This window comes from Microtus pennsylvanicus, chromosome 19, assembly GCF_037038515.1.
Source record: "Microtus pennsylvanicus isolate mMicPen1 chromosome 19, mMicPen1.hap1, whole genome shotgun sequence".
NCBI lineage: Eukaryota > Metazoa > Chordata > Mammalia > Rodentia > Cricetidae > Microtus > Microtus pennsylvanicus.
Window position 1 is genome coordinate 22,444,237 of NC_134597.1, and position 24,154 is coordinate 22,468,390.

At 50.4% G+C, this 24,154-nt stretch overlaps 1 protein-coding gene across 1 annotated transcript in view; it reads left to right on the forward strand.

Moving 5' to 3' along the window:
- Positions 1-21,450, forward strand: part of Snd1 (staphylococcal nuclease and tudor domain containing 1) — a 391,403-nt gene extending 369,953 nt beyond the window's left edge. The window contains exons 17-24 of the mRNA XM_075953759.1: positions 7,694-7,882; positions 13,480-13,621; positions 16,379-16,502; positions 17,301-17,370; positions 18,146-18,259; positions 19,599-19,802; positions 20,720-20,764; positions 20,864-21,450. Of these exons, the coding sequence (XP_075809874.1) occupies positions 7,694-7,882; positions 13,480-13,621; positions 16,379-16,502; positions 17,301-17,370; positions 18,146-18,259; positions 19,599-19,802; positions 20,720-20,764; positions 20,864-20,929 (954 nt within the window). The 3' untranslated portion in view covers positions 20,930-21,450. The remainder of the gene's footprint in view (positions 1-7,693; positions 7,883-13,479; positions 13,622-16,378; positions 16,503-17,300; positions 17,371-18,145; positions 18,260-19,598; positions 19,803-20,719; positions 20,765-20,863) is intronic.
- Positions 21,451-24,154: the final 2,704 nt, after the last annotated feature.

Genomic DNA, 24,154 nt, shown 5'->3' on the forward strand with positions numbered 1-24,154 from the left:
TTCCTCTCGTTTAATACCCGAGCAGTTTTAAAGTCGAACCCAAGAGTGCTTGCGCTCTCACATTCATATCAAGGAGAGATTTCAGAAATTGTAAGCCAAATGGCTAGGAAGGCCAGAGGTGTTAGCATTTATGAAACTATCAGCTTTGCCTGGCCTTTCCTTCTCTCCCTTCCTCCACACCCTTGGCAAACCCCAAGTGGCACCCCAGGCAGGGAGTATGTTCCCACTTAGAGCAGGAGAATGACTCAGCCCCACTGCCTGTCTGATTGAAGTAGTTCCTGTGTTAAGGAGCTGGACAGAATCCAGACAAGAGGGGAAAGGGGGACAATTTGGAGGCGGAGACAGAAACTGAGTATATATTTCTGGAAGTGAGGGCACAGAGGCCACTGAGAGAGAAGCTGTAGAAATGACACAAATTGATGGTCACCACCATCCTCCCTCTACTACAATAGCACCGATGGTCGCATCCAGTTCTCCTCCTCCTCCTTTTCTTCCTCCTCTTGCCGTTTCTTGCCTTTCTTTACCCCAGCCTCAGCCAGAAAGGAAGAGCCCACAAACCAGCTGGGTGGGCACTGAGGTGTGCGCGTTGCCTGGGCACCAGGAGCTCTTCTTCAGTAATTAGGAGACTTGCAGATTAACAGCCTGTGCTGTTTTATTAATTTGGTAAATAAGCCAGAACAATTTCATTAGTGGCACATTAATGTGCTTGGGAGCAAGAAGGTGTGTCCCACTGTGAGGCAGAAGGTCCCTCTGGCTGCCCCAGCCCACACAAACAGGCCAGGTCCTGTGTCTCTAGCATTCTGTCTCCCGGGGCATGGTTGACTCTCAGCTCCCATCCCTTCACAACACACACACAAGCAGATAGGCATCTGTCTGTTTAGGTGGATTTGGGGAGTAACCCATACCTGAGTACTTCCTGTCAATCCCATTTGGCTTACCTTCTCTTGTTCAGAAGAACCCCCAGTGTCAAAAACCCAAAGTTCCATTGGAAGGGCAGAGAACAACAGGGCTCACTAATCAGGGACTGATCCCCAGTGTGCAGAGCTCAGCGCATGGCTTGACCAAGCAGGACAGCTTTTGCATGTCACCAGCCCAGAGATGTAGAAGCTGCCCATGAGCTCTTGGCATTAGTTGATAGGAGAAGAAGCATTTCATGTAACCCCACTTAGTGCACAGATCACCCTCTCCTTGTTTCTAGACTTGTTAATGGAACAAGTCTAAAAGAGATTGTTTGGTCTGCTCCAAAATTCACAGCTAGTGTGAAGGATTGAGTTACAGTCTTTCAGATTCCCAGATCCATGTGCTTTCTAATTCCTCACAACCCTAGCAGTAGGTATTTCCAAGCTCTGGGAGGATTTTGAGTATTAAAAAAAGCTTCATTCCTGGTTGAATTGACATTCTATTTGTAGGATGAAAACATTTGAACATGAAATAAGTTCTCCTACCAGGTAGCAGGGAAAATTGTGGTGATAGCAGTCATGAGGAAACATTTATACTCTATGTATATAACTTATACACAGGTATTGCTGAAATCCCAAGTTTCTACCATGGTTTGTTGTTGTTGTGTTGTTTTGTTTTGTTTTTTTAAGGTCCAGAAAAGTTAAATGATTTACCAAAGTGCAGGCAGATGAATTTGAAGTCGGGCCTCCTGTCTCCACAGCCCACACTCAACCTCTCTTCTCCACTTAGCTCCCTAAAAGCCAGAAGCAGCAAAGTGATTCCCCAAGTATTCATTGGGTGACCTCTTGCTGGTGGTGCCAGAAAAGGTGACGTTGAAGCCAAGCAGAACACAGCTCACTGAGCCTGCTCTAGCTCAGGTGTCCAGCAGCCACAAAACTCACAGTCACTCCACCAACATCAAGGGCAGAGGCCTAGAGACGCCGACAGAAGAGCAAGTACGCCAACCCACAAGTGTCTTCTGACTCCTGATGATCACATCTGATCGTCAGCTCAGCGACCCAAGCCCCTTAGAGTCTGTCAGGAAGTTCCTGCCTCCTCCAGAACCATGTCCACCTAGGCCTCAGCTCTGTCATACACTCAAAGGGAGACTGCAGAGCCACTGTCTGTCTACTATTATATAAACACACACATACCCTGAAGTACCTCAAGACCATGACCGCTCACAGATGGAAACACCAAATGCCAGTCCATATGAATTCCTTGTGTCCCGTGCGTTGTAGGAGTCCCCCACACACACAGAAACTACTGAGCCCAAGTCACGTTAGAAACATTCCAAGATGCTGAAGCGACAGTATCAGATAGCTTTTTGCAGTTTATACAGCACTCCATGGATAAGATCTCGGTTAATGCTTGCAATCGCCAGTTGGGCAAGAGCAAGTTTCTTGTATATTTCACAGGAATAAATCTCCAGTAGCTACAGTCTGTAATCTGAGGAAACTTGTAAGGAATAGCTCTCCCCACAGAGATCTATATGTAGTCAGGCCTCTTCATTTGCAGGTTTTGTGTTTGCAAATTTACATGCTCACTAACCCCAAGATCAATTCTTGTGCTTTTGCAGTCATTTGTAAACATGCAGCGTGGCAAGATGCTTGAGTTACTTGGCAGGCACAATCCCAGTTCAGGTCGAACAAAGCAATACTGCCACCTCCTTTTTGACATAGGATCTCAAGAAGCCAGGGGTGGCCTCAAACTCACCACATACATGAGGAATTCAGCAATACCTGTGTATAAGTTATATACATAGAGTATAAATGTTTCCTCATGACTGCTATCACCACAATTTTCCCTGCTACCTGGTAGGAGAACTTATTTCATGCTCAAATGTTTTCATCCTACAAATAGAATGTCAATTCAACCAGGAATGAAGCTTTTTTTAATACTCAAAATCCTCCCAGAGCTTGGAAATACCTACTGCTAGGGTTGTGAGGAATTAGAAAGCACATGGATCTGGGAATCTGAACTCCTGGTCCTCCTACCTGTGCCCTCCCCTTCCCAAGTGCTAGGATTACAGACATAGACCACAGTGCCTAGTGTTTTGAGGTTTTAGTTTATCTATTTATTTTTAAATGGGGGTCTCACTATGTAGTCTTAGCTGGCCTGGAGCTCTCTGTGTAGACTAGGGTGACCTGGAACTCAGAGATCTGCCTGCCTCTGCCTCCCAAGTGCTAGGATTAAAGGCAGTGCAGTATGCCTAGATAACTCTGCTTTCTTGTTTTAGCTCTCAGAGTATAAATAATTTTTTCTGTTTGTGATCTGTTTAGTGTCTTGAATTTTGGAGGAAGCAAACTCAAGTGATTTTTTTTCTTAGTGATTTTTGTCATAGAAAATGGTCCCAAGCAAGAGTATGTCAAGAAAGCTGGGATTTACCTTAAAGAAAAAATACATGTTACATAACTATCATTCGGGTCTGACCTCTTATGGTGCTGAGAGCTTGGTGTAAATGAATCAGTGATACATATTAAATAAGGTGTCTTTAAACACAAACACATTTAGTTAGAATAAGGTTAGATATTTGGCAAACAGGTAATAAGAGACTCCAGATTTCTAAACCTTTTTTTCTTTAATTATTATTTTTAAAGAAAGCATTTATTGCCAGGCAGTGGTAACGCACACCTTTTAATCCCAGCACTCAGAAGGCAGAGGCAGGCAGATCTCTATGAGTTTGAGGCCAGCCTGGTCTACAGAGTGAATTTCAGGAGAGGGTCCAAAGCTACACAGAGAAACCCTTGTGTCTCAAACCCCCGCCTCCACCTTAAAAGAAAAGAAAGCATTTCCTTATGTTTATTTTATGTGCATTAGTGTTTGGGCATGGGTGTCAGGCCCCCTGTACTTGGAGTTACAGACAGCTGTGATCTGTCATGGGGGTGCTGGAAATTGAACCCAGGTCCTCTGGATGATCGAGCAGCCTTTGCTCTTTAACAGCTGAGCCATCTCTATAGCCCTCCTAAACCTTTTATTCCCTCTAAGAATAATGGTTCAATATTTTCTAATTCAGTCTTCATGGTCACTTTATAATACTATCATGGATAACCAGAATGGAGTGTGTGGACAGAAGAATAGTCTAGGACGCACATAACCCTGGACTGATTCCTGGCACTCTAAGTAGAAAGAATAAAAGCAGGCATAGCGGCACACTCCTTGGACAATTAGGCAAGAGGATCAGGAATTCAAGGCCATCCCCAGCAGCAAAATGAACTTGAGGCCAGCCTGGACTTTATGAAACCCTGCCTCAAAACAAACAAAAATTAATCTGTCTCTGTGTAGTGTCTGTTTTACACAGATGCCTCCTGCCTTGTGCTTGAACTCTTGGGCTCAAGTGATCTTCTTGCCTCAGCCTTCTAAGTATTCTAAGTCTCTAGAACTATTAATAAACACAGCCATCCATGGCTCTTTTTGAGAAGTGAGGAGGGAATGTCAGAAGTCCAAGTCCTGGAGTTAAACCTAGAATTTGTGTGGGCGTAGATCCTCATTTAGTTAACTGTTATACCACAGGTTCCTGGCAGTCAGTCTAAAGGAGACAAGTAGAGAAGGCTGGCCGTGCATTCCACTCTGGAAGCTCCCTGCTTAGCCTCTGCTCATGAGGCCCACAATTCTCCACACCAGAGAAGAGTCACAGATAACACCTATCCAAGCCTAGGTATATCCAGGAAAGTAGAGCTATAACATGGAACTTGACTGCAGAGACCAGGAGCCAAGTAACTCGGAAGCCTGCAAAAACAGTAGCCCGGACACCTTCCCCTGAGAGCCTTTGTTTGATTGAGAAATTACTATGTCATTGGCAGTTGGAATGAAGAGGAAGCTGTGCCCTACTGGCAACAGCTTTATCTCCTTCTACAACCCCAGATGGAACAGTGGCTGCACACTGCCCAAGGCCAGAGATTTCTTTCCTCTGCTCCTGGCTGGGCCTAGGGACTTGTCAAGCCCAAGTTAGCACATCAGTGGCAGGCAGAAAGAAGCTGGATACATGCGAGGTCTGGGTTTGCCTGCCAGGGAGAGCCCACTGCTCCTTGATGGGTTAGCCCCAAATACATCCATCTGCTAGTTGGGCTATCCCTGGCAAATCCTGGAGAAAGCATCTGTATTCTGTCTTCAGAGAATTTGGTATCAGTTTGGGGTTTGCCATGTGTAGCGAGGTCTGAGCATGGCACTGTGTAGGATGAGAGAGATTGTTCCTGCCTGGTTGCCTCAGCAACCCATCTCTGAGCTTCTCTTACATCAGTGCCAACAGCCCAACCCGCTGCAGAAAACCACACTGGCCCACTGCAAGCTGCCTGGGGGCCTGCCAAGCCTAGAGGGATGCTATGTGGCCATGGGGAGGGGGGACACGACAGCCTCTGTTTTAGTGGGGGGGTAACAAACTCTTGGCTACTAAAACTCTGGAACATGACAGGTCAGAGAAGGAGGAAATTGGTGTGGGCTTAGACTCCATGTTGGCTGGGAACTGAACCAGCCCCATTTGCTTTTGGCTGGGCACATGTCCCCTGAGCTTCCAAACACAAGGCAGCCAGCCCATCTGTTCTTCCCACTGCCACCCCCGAGTTCTTCTGGGACCTACTGCTTCTTGGCCTTAGCCTGTTTGGTAAAACTTGGCAAATTAAGGCAAAGGAAAGGTGGTCTTCTTCCACAGTGACATCATGCCCATCCCAGTTTTTTTTTTTTTTGTCTTGTTACTGCAGTCCTGATGGCCCCTTCAGCTCACCAGGTCCTCTCCCTGCAGGACAGTCAAGTTTGTGGTGCCCTGAACTATTGAGAGGTAGATCGAGCATTGAACTCTTAGCACCCCTTGCTCTTCTTCACAAGTTAATTGCTAGACTCAGAGCAAGGAGAAGCCTATTTTAGCACCTACCGGGCAAAAGTGCTGATTCTTCCCACTACATGTAGCTTTGCTGAAGTGTTCCAGGGTCCTATGTCTGGATGGTGGAAGGGCCAGCTTTACCTCTCAGAAAACAGAGAAGCTGGAGGAGGGACTGTTCCTGAGACAAGCTGGGGAGCCTGAGGAGAGGGTGAGCCTGGCCTGCTGGAGCAACGTAAAAAACAAGTCAGACCACCTGCGTTTGTTGGCTCTGCCCCAGCTAGCGCCAACTCCACCCCCCTTGCCTTGGTTTACCTGCAAACTCAACAATGAGGCCAGATGGAATCTATTCTCTTCTGCAGACCCTAGTGAACTCTGCATGCCCCCTTGGTTGCTACACCCCAATTTAAACTGGCATTTCCACTCATTAGGAACGGGGCTAAGGAGCAAAATAGCAGTGAAAAACTCCTCCCTGGCTCTTCCCCTTTTACCTTTATCTCTGTTATTTTGTCTCTGCCCCTCCGAACCTAGCCACCTCTCTCTACTTTTGTAATGTCACCGGACACTTCCCAGCTACCCTCTCATTCCTTTTAGCCCTCTGCCACTGGCACCGGCTCAGGCTCTGAGAATTCCCAGGTATTTAGACATTCATTTTATTGCTTAATCGAGCTTGAAGCCATTTAAATTAATACAAGTTTTACATTTAGCAGCAAAGGCTTTTTATAGTCCCCTTTAGCAGAGGAAGAACAGGGATTGAGAGAGAAGGAAGGAATTTATTGTGGTCCATTGCTTTTCTGAGGTTGGGTCAGGGCAACCTCCCCAAAGGACACAATTCTGAGCCACCAACTTGGAGGAACAGAGTCTGTGCCAGCTCTGGGGTCCTGTGGATAGAGCCATTCATGAAAATGGCCTAAGACCCTCAAACTCTGCTGCATGTCTGGGCTTGTGGTAGCCTATCCACTTGCCCTTATGAAGGATGACCTCTGGAGTTGCCCTGTTCCTCCAAACTGCCCTGTGTGCTAATGCAGCTCCACCCACAGCCTCTGCCTTACCTGTCCTCTTTCCCCCCTCCCCCCACTTGCTTTCTGGAAGCCTGTTTAATTACCTCCATTAAACATTAATCCTTTCGGTTCTTCCTGGAAGAATTCAGTCTCCCTTTCCCCAGGGATTGGCTTGCTCCTGAGCCTGCCTTTCTTCCGCACAAGAACTGTGGTGGTTGAGGGAGGGTGGGGTGCACCATATTCAGCCTCTTTCTCCCCTTGCTCCTACACACTAAGCAAAGGGCCTCCTTTAACCAAGGTGAGTCAGCTGCACCCCAGGAGCTCCATACCAAGAGGAAGGGGAAAAGAAAGCGGAATGATGAGTCTAGAATGCTGTGCTTGACACAGCTGCCAGGATTGACCTAAGTGGGGGCGGCGAGGACATGAAGAAAAGACAAAACACACAACACAGAAAGCTGGGATCGGGTGTCCTGAGCTCCCTGATGGAGACACCAAAGCACAGTGTATAGTTATTTACTGTTGAATAGGGATGCTGGGTTCATATACATACAGACACATACATACAGCTGAACAAGGAGGCAGGTTTAGCTAACTCAGTAGGAGCCGTCTTCAGGCTGTAAACCTGATGAGTGGAAAAGCTATGTGGAGATTTGCTGCACACTGTCCGCTTTCCTACCCACACTCAAGGAAGGTGCTGTCATCCCTGAGACTCGTGTGGGGAAGGTTTTACTACTTCCCATGGGACTGAGACATTGGGGTCCTTAACATCGCTGCACCCATGTCAACAATACATTCTCTCAAGAATTCTCTGGTTCTAGCTGCTTCTGCTCCGTAGAATGAATGTAGGAGTTACTGAGGCTTGAGAGCCTTGGTATCACTCTCAACCTTCACACCTGCACCTGTGCAGAACTCTACCCACACAGCTGTCTTTTGTCCCCAGGTGGAGGTGGAGGTCGAGAGCATGGATAAGGCTGGCAACTTCATTGGCTGGCTCCACATAGATGGGGCGAACCTCTCCGTCCTGCTGGTGGAACAAGCGCTTTCCAAGGTCCACTTCACTGCTGAGCGCAGCGCCTACTACAAGCCCCTCCTGTCGGCTGAGGAGGCCGCCAAGCAGAGGAAAGAGAAGGTACCAAGAGTGTGCTAATCATTCCGTGGCATGTGCCTTTTCTTACCTCCTCCTTTCCACACACCACAGAGCCAAAGATAAGGTACCACCTTGGGCCATAGCCTTCTAAGGACCTGCAGTGGGCAGAGGCTGTCACTCTGTAAGATTCCCAGTAGTGTCCCAGACCTACAGCAGGATACTATAGATGACCCTGGAGCATTAGAAGAAATGACCAGGACACTACTGGTGAAGAGCCTGGGGTCATCCTGTCCTTCTCTGTCAGAGCCCACCAAGGGTCTGGGCAGCCCACCTCTGAATTCCCTTCTTACTGCCCTGCAGGGAAGCAGCCCAGTGAGATGCATGGAAGCCCTTAGAACAGCAGATTTACAGCCTATCTCTCTGCAGACACTGAAGAGACAGGGTGGGTCCAAAGCAGCTTTTGGAAGCAAATTGACTATTAAGGAACTCTGTGGCTTAGGAGTGGGAGCTGGGCTGACCCCCTCCCGTACTGGCCTGTCTCCATTGACTTATAGCCTACCTAATAATGGGATAAATCAGCCAGCCACCAATCTGTCAGGGCTCCTCTGTGCTTGAAGAGGGTTTCGTGGGACAACTATGCTAAACCATAAATTGTTCCAAGAATAAATGTTTCCTTCCCCATAGGGCAGCCATCTGGCTTGAAATCCACTTCCCAAAGCCAAGACACCTGCCAATAGGAGTTAGGGGGTTTTGTGCCCCTAACACACTGTATTCTTCCTCAGTCCAAAGCAGCTACCTCTTGGCTCAGGACCTCCTCCTTCCTCTTTCACTACTGGACCTAGGAATCTCTGCCCTTAGTCATCCTTTGGGAATCGGGACGGGTGTTGCCCACTTCGGTGGCAGGAGAGCACAGGTGGTCAGACTCCATAGGGAAGTGGCCCAGAAACCCGGGCTAGGCACAAGAGACGGTCTGCGGTCTCGAGGAGCTTCAGGGCATCAGAAGAAGTTCCCTTTTTCCTTGCTGCAGTTCCTGCCCACTTGAAACCCCATCTCCTGAGAGTGGTGGGGAAGCAGACAGCCTTGACTTAGACAGGGAAGGAGGGCAACACTCTTTATGACAGCTGAATTTAAGACTGCCATCCCTGTGTCATCTGTCTGAGGCAGGGACTGGAGGCACAATGGATCTCCTGTTACAGGGTTCAGCTGTCCCAGAATAGATGCATAGAGGGCCAGGCTGGCAGCAGTGAGGGCCCAGGCTGTAAACTAAAGGCAGTATCTACGCCTAGAGCAGAATCCTCAGCACATGAAAACTCACTAGCAGCCTAGAAGCTGCCTCCTCAGGTCCAAGAGGGACTTAGGTAAGGTCAGGGAGTGGTATCTGGCCTGAGGGTGCTGGCCAGATTCCTTGCCAGGTACAGCACGAGGCATCCTTATTTACTGCACAGTAGACTTGTCATTCTGTTGGTGCCACTTGATGATGCTAAGGAGTAATTACCAGTGATTAATTACTTACATGAACTGCACATTTTCATTCCAGTCCAATTAAAATACAGCACACAATTCTCTATCCTGGGCCACCTTCCCCGTGGGTCCCTCTCTGCAAATCCCAGTCCACTTAGGATCTTGAGGAACCAGCCTGACTTTCCACCTCCTAGTGGGGCTGCTTCTAGGGAGAAGCTTTGTCTGCAGAACCTGTTAGTGAGTGTCAAGAGTTAGCAGCTGATGGAGGAGTTTGGAGCCAAGGAACCTGGGTATCTCAGGTGACCCTGAAAAAGCCCCAGCATTTCCCACTTGTGACCTCCTGAGGACTGCTTCTATTATTGAGGAGTAAAGGATTATGTTTCTTTTACAATGTGCAAATGTTTATACATACAGGCTAAACCAGGAAAGGGAATGCTGAGAGACTGTGAGAGCAGGTGCGTGTAGAACCATTTGGACAATGTGGCCGTGCATGCATGCATTAGTGACTGTGTCTCTGGAGGAACCCGAAGATGCTGAAGCCTAGGAGCTGCCTCTTTAAGACCGTTCAATACAGACTAGGATCAGAAGCTCAGTCTGGCTGGAGAACTCAGCTGCCTCCCTGCTGGGTTTAACTCCTCCCTGTGCCCCATAAGACCCTCCCTTTCCACAGCCCTTGGGTGTTCTGGATATGAACAAGGAGGGAGTCACAGGTGGCAGATACCCCACACACACATTCTCTTCCTCTCTTCTTCTGTCCCTTTTCCTCTCTCCCTCTTTCATCCCAGCAGGGTCTTGAACGTGGCTGGATTAACCATTGATTAGTTTTTATTGAGCTTGGCCTCCCTGCTGTGCATCTGAAGGCCTCTGCCACCCTGGCTCCCTGCCAGTCACACCCTTGGAACCTAGTGAGCAGGGATATTAAATAGGATTTAGATCGGAGAGACTCTAGCCTGTGAATTCCCTGTACACTTTTTTCTCTCCTGGCAAGAAGAGGGTCTGGGATTCCCTGGGAAGAAACACAAAGAAGAGAAAGGACCAGGGGTACAGAAACCAGGAAGAGACAGCCCCAATCTTGGCCCATTCTGACCCATTCCTGTGCCCAGTATAATGGGCTCCTTCCCTAATGGTAGCTGCAGCAACAGGGGGTCCTAAAAAGCCCCAGGTGTAGAAGGAACCTGAGAAGATGAGACACTTGCTTTGCAGAACAGCCTGGAGCAGGCGCAGGGGAGGGAAAAGGCTAGGGCTGCAGCCAGAGCTGTGAAGCCGCACAGCAGTGCTTTGCTCCAAGACAGACCAAAGAAGAAAATAGACGCTTCTTCAGCCTGGCTGTAAACCTACCACCACCAGAGCATTAATCCACCCAGAAATGGTTCACGATCAGGGGAGACTAACTCTACCAGGCTCCTTATGTCTGGGCCCTGCTGCTGAGACCCGACTCACATTTCCCTGGAAAACATCTTGGCCATAGGGGTCTTTTCCCAGCTCCTCCCTCTGTCAAGAACCTGGGAGTGAAACCCTAACTCTTTGCGTCTCTGTGTACACAGTTACTGATCCTTCTAGAAAAGGTCTTTGAATTTTCCTGTCACCCTCTCATGGGTCCAGGAAGAGGAATATCCACAAAGATTCTCCCAGCCAAGAGCACAGCAGAGTTGTGAGCTCAAGAGACTATAGGGGCTTTCCTCCTGAGATAACACTCTACAAGGGGACCTGTTCTAAGGGTGAGGACCACACCCATCCCAGCAGACAGACTCCATCACTCCAAAAAAGAGACTTGGCATTTACCAACTCACATAGGACCACTGGCTGCCAAGTCCCAAGGAATAGCTGTGCTGCCCCCTCTCTCCCGAGGGAAACAGGAACTGCCATTCCATAGGTAGGCATCTTGCTTTCACTGTCTTCTCAGCCCAGAAGACAGCCTCCCCTTGTCCTCCAGCCGACCTGGAGCTACCAAACCTGTGGCAGGGAGCATCTGTCGGGCATTGGTTTGCATTATTGGCAACCTCAGCTTGCTGCCCACCTGAGCCTGTGATGAACAAAGCTCCACCCCTTCTCCCCAGGGAGGGAACCCAGTGCTGTCGCCGGAGGCTCTTTCACTTGAGGACTCATTAGCAGTTTCTGCTCTCACCCTGTCAGTCTGCTCCAGATTCATCAACAGCTGAGGAGCAACCTCCCTAGCAGCCGCAGCCAGGAAGCCGGGCGGGGTAGGCTTGGTCTCTGAATGGCTCCCAGACCCAGAATTCCCTCTGTCAGCCAGCACAGAGATCTTGTCATTAGGAAAGGCTAGAGAACAGTAGGCCGAGCAGGAGAGGGAGGAAAGGGCTGCTGCAGACAGCTGAAGCGTGGGGTGCTGAGAGATGGAAGGTGAGAAGCAGGGTGCTGGCAGTAAGGGGAAGACTGCTGGGTCAGCCAGGTGGCTGGCGGTGGCTCCAGCTGTTCAAGGTAGTGGTGACAGGCTTGTCTTAGAGGCATTGTGAGTCCTATTGATCTGTGGAGTTCCAAAGGCTCTAGAGAGTCTGGGAGCCCAGGCGATAAGAATGACTGGCTGAGTAGATACTTTGCGGCCAGAGAAACCTAGCAAAAGAGCCAAAGCCTTATTTGACAGCCTGTGACGATCCCCCAAAGTCTTCTCCTAGGGAATTTGACTAGCTAGAGGTACATGGGCCTGTGAACCCTTAGCAGAGATGGAGCTGTGCATTAACAGTTCACTGGCTGCTTCTCCTGGCCAACCAGGGCGGCTGGTGCATGTCTTTGGTCTCTCGGTGCTGGGACGAGAGCAGTGGTAGTCACGATGGACACAAACACAAAGTACAGCCCCACGAGTGCTGCGTGGAAAGCACTTCTCTGTGTAGCAGGTAGTAAACTTAGGCCTACGTGGGTCTTAACCACTCCCGTTAGCATCCCCTAAACTCAGAAAGCTCACAGTGCTTGCTTCTCCTTTTGATAGAAAAACACACACTGATGCCACATAAAAGGCCGAAGCGTAAGCGTGGGGATAACTCAAGGAGGTCCATAATTGCAGCCTACCTGCCCTTCCGCTCCTTCCAGGGGCCACCCAAGAATCTGCTCATTAGCTGAGAATATCGGTGACTGTATGTTAATGTTCTAATCAAAGGAAGTAGACCAGGAGATGACTTGTTCAAATCAAACACAAGGTAAAGGGTAACAACCCCTGCCTTCTAAGCTTTTCCCATAGCCCTGTGCTGCCTGCTGCCTTCAGGACACCCGGCCAGCACCAGGGACCTATGTCTGATTGCAAACCTGTGTACCTCAGTTTCCCCATTTACAAAATTGGAATAGTATTATATTCATTCAAAAGGTTGTGGTGAGGCTCAAATGCATTGATCTTTGGAGAATGCTTAGGTGCATGGCACCAGTGAGCATGCAGGTTTCTGGCTAATACTAAACCATTCCTTTCCCTCTCTGTATGTCTTCATGATGCCACGTGTGGTCCTATCCCCTGACTCCCCAGCCGCTTCCTGCTGCTCAGCTGGAGAGCCACCTCCCGCCCCTGCTCTGACAGGCCTCACTACTTGGCTAATCTCCTGGCCGCAGGATTGGACTTGACGCGCTGTCACGTCGAATCAGCTTCTGAGCTGCTGCAGCTCTGGCACAGGACTTGGGGAAGGAAGGAAGAGAGGGAAGGGTGGAGAGGGGTGGCCGAGCCTCTAAGCTGAGGTCAGAGCAACCTGCTAGAGGTGAGTGGCTCAGAGCAGAGGAGATACAGTTCTGCACAGAGACAAGTCCCCCTCTCCCCTCCACAGCTTGGAGTGCCTGAGGAAGGGGGGTAGCCACAGAAGTGACCTTGCAGAGGACTATGGGAGGGGAGGTGGAGATCTGAAACCAGAGGAACTGAGCAGGCAGCCGTGGCAGCTCAGTGGTGGGATCCTCACGCTCTACTATGCATGGGATCATCTGAAACTTGGTTTGGTTTTGGTTTGATTCTCCCCCTAGCTCTTTAGATTATAATTTAATAAGCCTGGGGTGAGATCCTGGAGCTTTGTTTTTGTTTTCCGAGACAGGGTTTCTCTGTGTAACCCTGGCTGACCTGGAATTCACCTGTAGACCAGGCTGGCCCGGAACTCACAGAGATCCGCCTGCGTCTGCCTCCCTGAGTGTGCTGGGATTAGAGAATGACCCCATTTACCCCAAGCCTCTAGCTGATGTCCTTCCTCCCACAGGTCTGGGCCCACTACGAGGAGCAGCCTGTAGAGGAGGTGCTGCCTGTGCTGGAAGAGAAGGAGCGCTCCGCCAGCTACAAGCCCGTGTTTGTGACTGAGATCACGGATGACCTGCACTTCTATGTGCAAGACGTGGAGACTGGTGAGTGACTATGTGCTGAAGCCCAAAATGCTGATCCCAGCATGGGAGCCGAGAGTTCCAGACTCCCTCCCACAGAACGTACAACTGCTACTGCTCCAGTCTCCATCTCTCTGGGCCTAAGGGGCACCTCAGAAACTCACAAGCGAGCCTTGGAGTGGACCTGGGGATGTGGCAGACCAGGCAGGTCCTCTGAGGACAGGTGACGTTACAGATTCATCTGGGTAGCTCTCTGAGACTCTTAGGTAATGCTTTTACTCCCAGACACCCCTGGCAGGGCTGGGCATGAGGATTTGTTGCCTGAGTATGTCAGGAATAATGGAGTAGATTGTCTGATGTGGTCAGGGATCCCTGCTTATTAGGGTAAACTAGAGGGGTAGGAGCCTGCCCTCCCCCCTCTCTCTCGTGGGGGCTTCTACAGAGGTTAGTATAGAAGTGTGGTGGCCAGTTCCCATGGCAACAAGCAGGCTCTAGGGTAAGCTATTCCCTAGCAGTCTTTGTGAAATTCCTTCTCCTCTCTCCTATCCTCTGTCTGCCTCGGATGGCCAGGGTCCCCATCCAGAGACATCAGATTTCTAGAGGGCATGGGGTGGCAGCCACATCCGCCTCTCTTACTTCCCTAACCTCCCTCCTCTTCGTGCTGCTCTGGGGCTGGGGTAAGCTCTTAGGGCCTCCTTTTGGTCCAAGGAGCAAAATCCTGGCAGTGCGGTGTGCAGACCTGGGCAGCCCCAGGATGGCAGGATAAGGTTTTTGCCTCACTTTCTCCATCTTACTCCCAGACCTGCTCCAAGTTACCAACAGCCCGTCTCAGCCACTTCCCCCTAAATGATATTTCCCGGTCAGCTGCTTTGGTGGCGGTGTCATTTCACTAAGGCAAACGTCCCTGTTCCTCGTCCTGGTCTGGCTGAGAGCTCCAGTAGGAAGGACCACCTTTCCTGGCCCATTGTGTTCAGAGGCACAGCTTGACAGTACAAGCTTCTGTGTGACTCCCTCCTGTAGGAAGCCGGGATGATAGGAGAGAATGGTGTCCAAGGCAGAAATAGGAAAGAAAAAGGACTAGAAAAAGTCCATATTCCTAGAATATTGTCACTGGCTTATCGTAATAAGTACCAGAGAGAATGCTGCTGGCTCTGGTAAATACATGAACAGAATCTGTAGCCTCCTTCTCTGAACCATTTGGGCTCCTCAAGGCACATCCTCTCACCTTGTCCCCTTCCTGCTGAAGCTCATCTTCACATAGGATCTGACAAAAACATGAGCTGCAAGTGACCAATCAGACCCTGTCTAAGGACCTCCAGGAGGCTGTGCTGCTGGCAGGAGGCGGGAGCCTGTTTCTTTCTGTTGCCTTGGAACCCAGAAATCCAATAAACTACAAGTAGACCAGTTCAGGAGCACCTGTCAATGTGAAGGCTGCTTCCCAGTCCCTGGAGCTTGGGGATCTGTGAGCAAGAACACTGTGGAGGAGCCCAGAGGCCTCACCACTCACTTGAATGAATGCCAGGACTGTGGGTGCACATTAGCCTAAGAAGAGGACATGTGTGCATATGCAGAGATCATTTCAGTATGGTCGGATTAGTAAGCACCATGCATGCACTGGGAATCCTACCAGGCCTCTGTGCAAGTAAACAAACAAGTGAGCTGTGGTCTGTGCCCTGAAGGAGCTCACAGTGTAATGTCAGAAACATAAACACAGACAGGGAACTTAAAAGGCTGGTGGTGGCAAGTTTAACCACAATAAACATGTGTTCTGCACCTGTTACAGTGGAGCTCAGCCCTGAAGGGAAAGAAGAATGCCAGCTCTGTCCTCACCTACGAGGTGGAAGAGAGCAAGGAGGCTGTGAGGGTGATCTAGAATCTGGGCCAGCAGGGCCATAAAAGGACAGGCCCCAGGGGACTGATGCCTGGCAAAGCGGGGTAGGGAAGGCACTGCAGGAAGGAGCCAGAGAAGGAAAAGGAGACCTTGGGTAGTGCCAAAACTGGTCAAGGAGCTATAGGTAAGCAGCAAGGGCTGGCTGACCTTCTGCCAGGAATACTGGGCAGGAAAGTGGGTCGTTGCACCCTGCTGAGAAGAGGTAGAAAGGGGACCCCAACCTGGCAGCACTGGAAGTGCTGTTCAGCATGAATTTTACAGAGTAGCAAGGGCCAGGGTGCCTGTTTGAATAGGTGGAGCCTCTATCCCTACTCAATTTCCCCTCATCTTTCAAGGCTCTGATTCTGAGGTACTTTCCTGTCTGTGGTTATGAGGAATCCATCCTTTTGCCTCCAAGAGACACTGGGCAGATTGGCTCCTGCTAATCATGAAATCCAGCTGTCTCTTTTAAGACACGGGGTGTAGGCTAACAGCTCTTCTTCATGAAGCTGCTCACCCTTGCTCAGTATCCGTTTGCCTACCTACTTCTTCAGTCAAGACCTAGCCACAAGGAATGTATCTCATTGGTGCACTTCTAGGATGCACAGGCCCTGAATTACACCCCTAGCACTGGGAAAAGAGTTTAGAAGGCCCAGGTACATTCCCCAGGGCTCCTGCGCCATGGCCAGTATATTAGAAAGGTGTGCGCATGCAAGGCCCGAGATATAAGCAAGTCATCAGTTCACATTTGAATGTGGTTGGCGTGAAGCTGCTTGACTGGGAGCCACAAAGGGCTGCCCTGTATTGGCTAAAGTAACCAGTGCGTGGTGCCCTCTGGAACCTCACGACATACTCAGTCCCTGGGTTCACCCAGAAATCAGGCCCCAAGTTTCACTGCCCTTTTTCTACAGGCACCCAGCTGGAAAAGCTGATGGAGAACATGCGCAATGACATCTCCAATCACCCTCCTGTCGAGGGTTCCTACGCCCCCCGCCGGGGAGAGTTCTGCATTGCCAAATTTGTAGATGGAGAATGGTAAGCCACATGGGCCAACAGGGCAACTGGGATTAAGCAGGGTGGAGAAGCAGTCTAGGGCCCAGGCCTGCAAAGCTGCTATTGAGTGGCAGGCATTTGTACAGCATCTGCTTTCTCTTGGGTCGTTGGTGACAGCCTCTACCAGATCTCCGGGGTATCCACCTTCAGTCAGGGAGAAGGGGTACTGTCATCTAGCCAGCCTCCAGAGATTGTAGGATAAAGTGGTACCACTCCCCCTTTCCTGGGGACACCAGGATAGTAAGACTGGTGATTGATACCCTCCAACCCAGCCCTTACTCCTCAAGGAGATTTGTTCACAATGAGCCCGGACCTACCAGCCAACCCTGCACCTCTGCTGTCTCAGATACAAGCAGCAGCACTTCCAGGCCGGAAGGTCACTCATGTATGATCTACCAAGGGTAGAGCCCATGGCCTTCCCTGGGTGACGAAGTGACTTGGATGTGTTCCCTGCTGCAGCCTCCCAGACAGATCTGCCGGCTAATTACAGCTGCTGTTTAGTGTGCTGGGCTTAAACAGCAGGCATCAATCTAGTCATTACTCTTGTTGCTTTATGCCCCAAGGACACATTAATCTGCTCCACATGCTCCCTTCTCCCTCCTTGCTCCCAGCCCCACTCCGACTCCTATAGATGCTGTCCAGAGCTCCCTGAGCCTGGGCCTCCGTACCCTGAAAACTGACCTCTGTGACCCCAGAGACCCTGGGCAGGAAGTGCTATGTCCCAGGGATCAGGTTCCTGGCACTACGATTCTGCAAACTCTAACCATGATGCCATTGCAGGTACCGCGCTCGGGTAGAAAAAGTGGAATCCCCTGCCAAAGTGCATGTCTTCTACATTGACTACGGCAATGTGAGTGCTGGGGACCAGGGTGGAAGACAGGCAAGGCAGGGACTATCAGGCTTTTGGTAGATCCCTTAGTCAAGTCCATCTCATCTCTCAAAAGTCCTGCATACTGATGGGACATACACATTGGGTACCTCTGCTCTTCGTAAAACAGGCCAGGCCCCCTGAACTACTAGGAAGTACAGGTAGATGTGGCCAGAGGCCTTCAAACACTAATAGATCCTAAGGAATTTGACACTAGGTGTGGCAGGGCCCATCTACTGTCCTTTCAGCCCTCAAAGATGAGCTATGAGGATCTGCTAGCAGAAAGTCCAGGTCTGGGACCATACTGGGTCCCTGGAAGCAGACAGTAAAGCATTAACTGGAGTGGCTCCAGGTACCTGGGCCAGAACCAGAGGCATGCCCAGCGCTGTCAGGACCCTTTCTGATGTGAGCACCCTCCCCTAGGGAGTACTAGACAGGGAGCCCGTGTGGCAGAGCGAAGGGTACTGAAAGGAAGGGGGGTGATGAGGTAAGCCCAGTGTCTCCATGACTATCTTAACTGCAGGGAGCCTCTGGGTATGCCAGTACCAGGCCCATGCGAGCAGGCATGGAGTAATAGCTGCCCACCAGCAGCTGGTTTACCAACTAGAAAAGCCTAGGAGACTAGCAAAATGGAACTGAGCCAAGCAAGTGGGAGAGGCCCAAAATAAGTTCCCGGCAGCCTGGTATAGAGGGTTATCCCCAAAGCAAGTGACATCACTGGGTGTGTGATGATATTGTCCTGGTGCTTCCTCTGTAGAGAGAGATCCTGCCATCTACCCGCTTGGGTACCCTGCCCCCTGCCTTCAGCACTCGTGTGTTGCCAGCACAAGCCACAGAGTATGCCTTCGCCTTCATCCAGGTGCCCCAAGATGTGAGTACAGGCTCATCCTCTTCTCAGGGGGACCCACAGACTGACATAGCCATTGCTGCAGGCCCCTCAGCCTGGGAAGAGAAGTTGGAAATGTGTTTTATGATAGCAATTCGGTTTGTTCTTAAGCACTGGGTGGGCCTGGTGAGTTACATTGCACTTGGTATAAAAACTCCATCCCCACAGCAAGAGAGAAGGGCCTGGATACTGTGGCCTTGTGTGTCCTGGCAAGAGATTATTCTCTGTATCTTAAGGCAGGTAGAGAAGCAACAGCATTTTTAACCAAAATATGTTGTGGTCAGATCTGTTTCTGATAGCTTTGTAAGTGGGGGGTAGATTGGAAGGAATGGTTGGAAATGGTCCTGACAATCTAGGCTAGAGATAAGGGCAGGACCACCTGGGAAGTGGGGGGGGGGCAAGTGTCAGAAACACACGGTAATATCAGAGAGGTGGGACAAGGCGGGGAAGCTAATGTGCACTGAATCCTGACATAGGGATGTGTTGCTGCTGGTCAAGGGAAAGGAGGAACAGTTTGAGGAACTTGGAGGATCCCCAGTGTGCTACACAGGGTCCAGTATGGAAGAAAGATCACGCCTAGAGTTGTGGATTTAGACATTAGAACTGTGGGCGCTTTAAGATGGTGCAGAGTAATGTGAAAGCTATGTCAGGGAGGGGGAGAGAGAGACTTGGGGGTACAGGCAAGGTGGGGCAAGGAGCCCAGAGGCAGGGGGAAGGGAGGATAGTAGAGTCTGTACCCAGAATTGTAGCGGCCCCAATTCCCAGGAAGAGAGAACCAGTCAGCGGCATCTGCCCCCTCACCCCACCCCAGGGAGCTCCAGTGAGTAGACTGAGGCTTCATCTTTGAGGAGGTGCCTGGTACTCAGAGCAGCACGCCTGGGTGCTGCCTCCAAGGACAGGGCACTGGATGCAGGTGGGAAGCACCTTGTCACAAAGTGTGCCAACGGGAAAACATCACAGACGATGTGGGCAATGCCATAGATTGAGCTGGGGAGCGCCTGTGAGCATGGGGAGATGAGTGACATGGTAGGGTCCACATGCTGGAGCAAGACCATAGAAGTTTACAGAGGCCTGAGCGACACTCACTGGACAAATTTTAGGCAGAGGCATAAGGTGGGTAATTATAGGTCCAAAAGTCGGTGGTAAGAATGGCTCATGTGCAGTTGGTTGGGGTAGAGGAAGGGCTCCTTCATATCCAGGAATTGCTTGTCACTCACAGAGACCTGAAGGGAGGAGGTCCAGGGACAGACAGCCTGGAGACCCAGGCAGCTCTTGTTTGGCCTTCGCACATCCCCCTCACTAACATGGCTATATTCCTGTCCAGGAGGACGCTCGCACAGATGCTGTGGACAGTGTGGTGCGGGACATTCAAAACACTCAGTGCCTGCTCAATGTGGAGCACCTGAGCGCCAGCTGCCCCCATGTTACCCTGCAATTCGCGGATTCCAAAGGCGATGTGGGGCTGGGCCTGGTGAAGGAGGGACTGGTCATGGTGGAGGTGCGCAAGGAGAAGCAGTTCCAGAAAGTGGTACGTGATTTGGAGAGGGGCTCCCCGTCCTGAAAGCAGTGTCACAGATGAGGGACTGGGGACTGTACCCAGAGCCAGTGCAGAAGCAGGGAATCCACCAGCCTCCAGTCCTGCTGGGGCAAGATAATGGATTTGGGTTTGCTGGGGTTTTTAAAAAATCTAATTAAAGCACAAATTAATTAGCTGTGGGTTGGCTGAGAATGCAACTGCAAACTAAAGCAGAAAGTTCCCTCTGCAGGTGCCCCAGTTGACAGACTAGGGAGCTTTCCTAGGGGATGCAGAGGGTCAAAACCTGTTTCCCTCCCAGTTCTTTTCTCTAGCATGGCGCCTCCAAGTCCTTTTACCCAGGACCACCTATAGCCATGTTCCTTCAGCCCACAGGTCCACGTGGTGTCTTGGTGGTTTGTGGGTCAGAGGTACTGGCTATCTTAATGTCCTCGCATGAAGCTACTCGTAATGGCTCTGATATCCAGAAATTCCTTTGCCAACATCATGATGATAAACACTTTCTATGAGTTCACTCTATAATGAGAACAGACAAACCTTACCCCTACTTTGTGGAATTTACATTCCAGCATGAGACAAGGAAAATGAACATAATTAATCAAATCAAATGCTGCAAGGTGATAACTGTGGAGGAAAGGGGAAAATAGAAGTCTAGTCCAGAGGATGGGGGGGTTGCATAGTTTTAAATGGGGGACGGCAGACATGGTAGAAAGAAGGTGGTGTTTCATCAGAGACTTGAGGGCTGGGATAAATAGCCAGGTGGACATGCAGGGAGATGGATTAACCAGTGTCGGGTTGAGCAGTTCCAGACAGCAGTGTGACTGTACCCTGCAGCAGCATGCTTGGTTGCTCCTATTTGCTCATTTGAGAACACCTCCATCTTGACCACTTCCCCTCTTCTTGTCCTGCAGATCACAGAATACCTGAATGCCCAGGAGTCAGCCAAGAGTGCCAGGGTGAGTTCTTGCCTGGGCTCCTGGAGGTGCTGGGGTGTGGCTTCCTTGGACCCCAGATCCCTGAAGAACCATGTTGTTCTGTCTTCCTCTCTCTCGCAGCTGAACCTGTGGCGCTATGGAGACTTCCGAGCTGACGACGCCGATGAGTTTGGCTACAGCCGCTAAGGAGAACTGCCTGGCCCCAGCACCACGGATGCCAGACCCTTTCCCTCCGCTAGGAGGCCGTTTTCAACTCCAGACCTAGCTGAGGGAGCATAGATTGGGTCTAGCTTTGCTTCAGTGTACAGAAGCCTCCTGTGTGGTGGGTAGCATTGCAGCTGGGGGGGGGAGCCTGAGGCTTGCTGGAGCAGACCGTCACAGTGGCACTGCCGTCCACAGTCTTTACCGGATGATTTTGTATTTTTATTTGAGGGTTTGTGGGGGTTTTTTAATTGTCTTCAAATCAGGAAAGAACCATGAATGACTTTGTCTTAGTGAAGGGGATAATCGTGGTACCTGAGGCAGCTCCCAGCTGGCACCCACCTCTACCCCAGACCACCCTTCTTCCCAGACTCCGTCCAAGTGTTGATTATGTGACTTCTGATACATCCATTCTCAAATTCCAGTGTGTCCGCATCTGCCCTCTCACCAGCCTGTTCTGTATTTAAAGCTTTGAGACCCAATAAAATAGTACCTGCTGTCTGCAACCCTTCAACCCTTACTGTCACGGTAGAGCCAGAAGACTGGATTCTTGGCCCCAGCCAGGAGGAGGTCTGGTGGATACCCCAGCCATCTTGTGGAAAAGCAGACATCTAAGACTCACTGCATGTGACTGTCCTCCAGGACATGAGCTTCAGTGTAGCATGGCCTGCAATGCTAGATCATCCCTCGGGTTCATCCACAGCCTGAGCCCAGCAAAGACCCCAAAGGAAGCCAAATGAGAAGTCCCCAGTTCCTGCTGTGAACTTACACTGGATAAGAACAAGCTGGGCCAGGCAGTCCAGGCTGTGATCCCAGCTTCAGGGAGACCATGGATTTAAGGCCAGCCTAGACTGGCGTACTCAAGGTCAGCCTGAGCAACTTAGACCTTGTCTCAAAAACCTTAAAAAGGGCTGGCCTATCGCTTAATGATGTAGTTGCTTGCCTAGCATACATGATGCCTTAGGTTCAATCCTAAATACCATTAAAAATAAAAAATAAAAATAGCCATAAAAGCCCTTGGAGAGAAGGACTGAAAGAACAGGCACCTCTGGAAAGGATCCCAGTCCCTACTGAGGGAGCTAGCTTTTACTCTAATAAGAGATCTCAAATCTTTAAGATTGAGCCATGCAGAGCCACTTGTAGTCCATAATTGTGGACTAGGAAAGGCCCAGAGCAGTCATGTGATAGGCAGTGAAAGTTCATCACGTGCAGGGAATTCTAAGGGGTGGACCAAGACCAAAGAGAAAGAGCCTAGCTACCCATCTCATCCCCCTGGCCCTTCCTAGACGCATACTTTGACCAAATCCGATGGTATGACCTTCTGCCTTTCTGACCAGGGTGATACTCCAAGACTGCCTCGGCCTTGTGTGAGGCATCAGTGAAAGCAGGCTGGTCCTCTTAAGCCAGACACCACCAAAACACATGGGCAGGCTTCACATGGTCTTCTGTTCAGAAAGTATCTTTAGACAAAGGAAGGTGTTCTTCTTGGCCTGAGTTCAGTTCCCAGCACACAGGTCAGACAGCTCATAACTATCTGTAAGCTCCGGCTCCAGAAGCTTCTGGCTCCTCTAGCTTCCACAGGCACTGCACTCTCATGAACATACTATACCCAGACTCATACACATAATTCTTAAAAGTAGGAAATACACCTGTGATCTTAGTGTGTTGGCGCACTCCCTTAGTCCCAGCACTGTGGAGGCAGAGGCAAGAGGATCTCTGAGTTTGAAGACAGCTTGGTCTACAAGTTCAAGGACAGCCACACAGAGAAACCCTGTCTCAAAAAACCAGTAATAATACATCTTAGCAAAGGGAAGAAAGGAGGATTGGTGGGGAGAAACATGGAGGCAGTTCAGCTCCAGGAACCCTCTGCTTGCTTTTCTCTCTTGAGCCCCTCAGGGCTGCTCAGAACAAGGCTTGTACTCCTTAACTCAGACCCGTTACAGCTGAGTGAGCTGCATTCCCCGAACTCTTCACAGCCCTGGGGGTGTCCACCATGACTTGTCACCCCACTCCTGGAGAAGCCACCCAGCCCCCAGTCGGCAAGCACACCTTCACATTTTGATCCATAAAGAAGAGAATGCCCATCTCACTCATTTCTTTACCTCCACAGTGCTCCCAGTAAGGCCACAGGCGGGGCGCTCTGCATTCACAATGAGTGCAATCTGCAGAGGGGCAAAATGCCAACCCACTCTTTGTAAAAGGGTCTGAAATCATCTCCCTGTCGTAACAGTTGCCTTGGTTACATCTGCACCCAAGGATAAGCCTTCCTTAGTTTTCCAGTTGAAATTATGCCTGAGCCTTCCCACTTCTTATTTCCTTTCTCTTCCAAGGCTGGTTTAGACAAAGGTCAGAGCAGTCACCAGGTAGGCAAGCTCTGCTGCAGGCTCGAGCCTGCTGTGCCTCTCTCTGCCACATCTGTTGAGCTGCTGAGTGTTAAGGGTACAGAACTGAAGGAGATGGTCGCCATGTGAGTTCTGTCTCAGTCCATGCTGGTCCAGCATCAGCACCTGCAAGAGATACCAGAAGAGCCCACAGAGTCCCGCCTCAGCCCCTGGACTTCTAGAACTTGCTCCTTGAGCTTGGACCCTCCCTGTGCCTTTCCAGTTTCACCCCCAATGGTTCACTCCCTTGGTTTTTTTTTTTAACTTTAATTTTATGCGCATTCTTGGTTTGCCCTCATGTATGTGTGAGGGTGCCAGCTCCGCTGGAACTGAAGGTACAGACAATTGTGGGCTGCCATGTGGGCATTGAACCCGGCTCCTCTGGAAGAGCAGTCAGTGCTCTTAACCTCTGAGCCATGTCTCCAGCCTTGTTCATTCCCTTCTTGCTTCTACCAGACAGGTTAATACCCAAAAAACCCTCGGCACAGCATTGGGTCCAGCAAACGTCAGGGCCATTGAGATCTTCCAGGGGGCCCATAAGGTAGACAAGGAGGCAACCTGTGCCATACAAGAATAAAGCCCAGCAGTGGGCAGTGCCCCTGCAGTTCTAAGGGTCTAAGCCGTGGGCCCAGGTGGCTAGAGAAACTTCCACTGAGAGGGGAAACTGGTCTGGCAAATGGTAGGAATGGTTTGCTCATCTCTGGGCTTTGTGTTGGGAGTTCCTAGAACTCAGGGAGATACTGATACTTGAAGGTCCTTGTCAGTGACCATCATCTTCCTCTCTGCTGTGCACAGGGCCAGCAAAGAAGGCAGGCATGGAGAAGCGGGC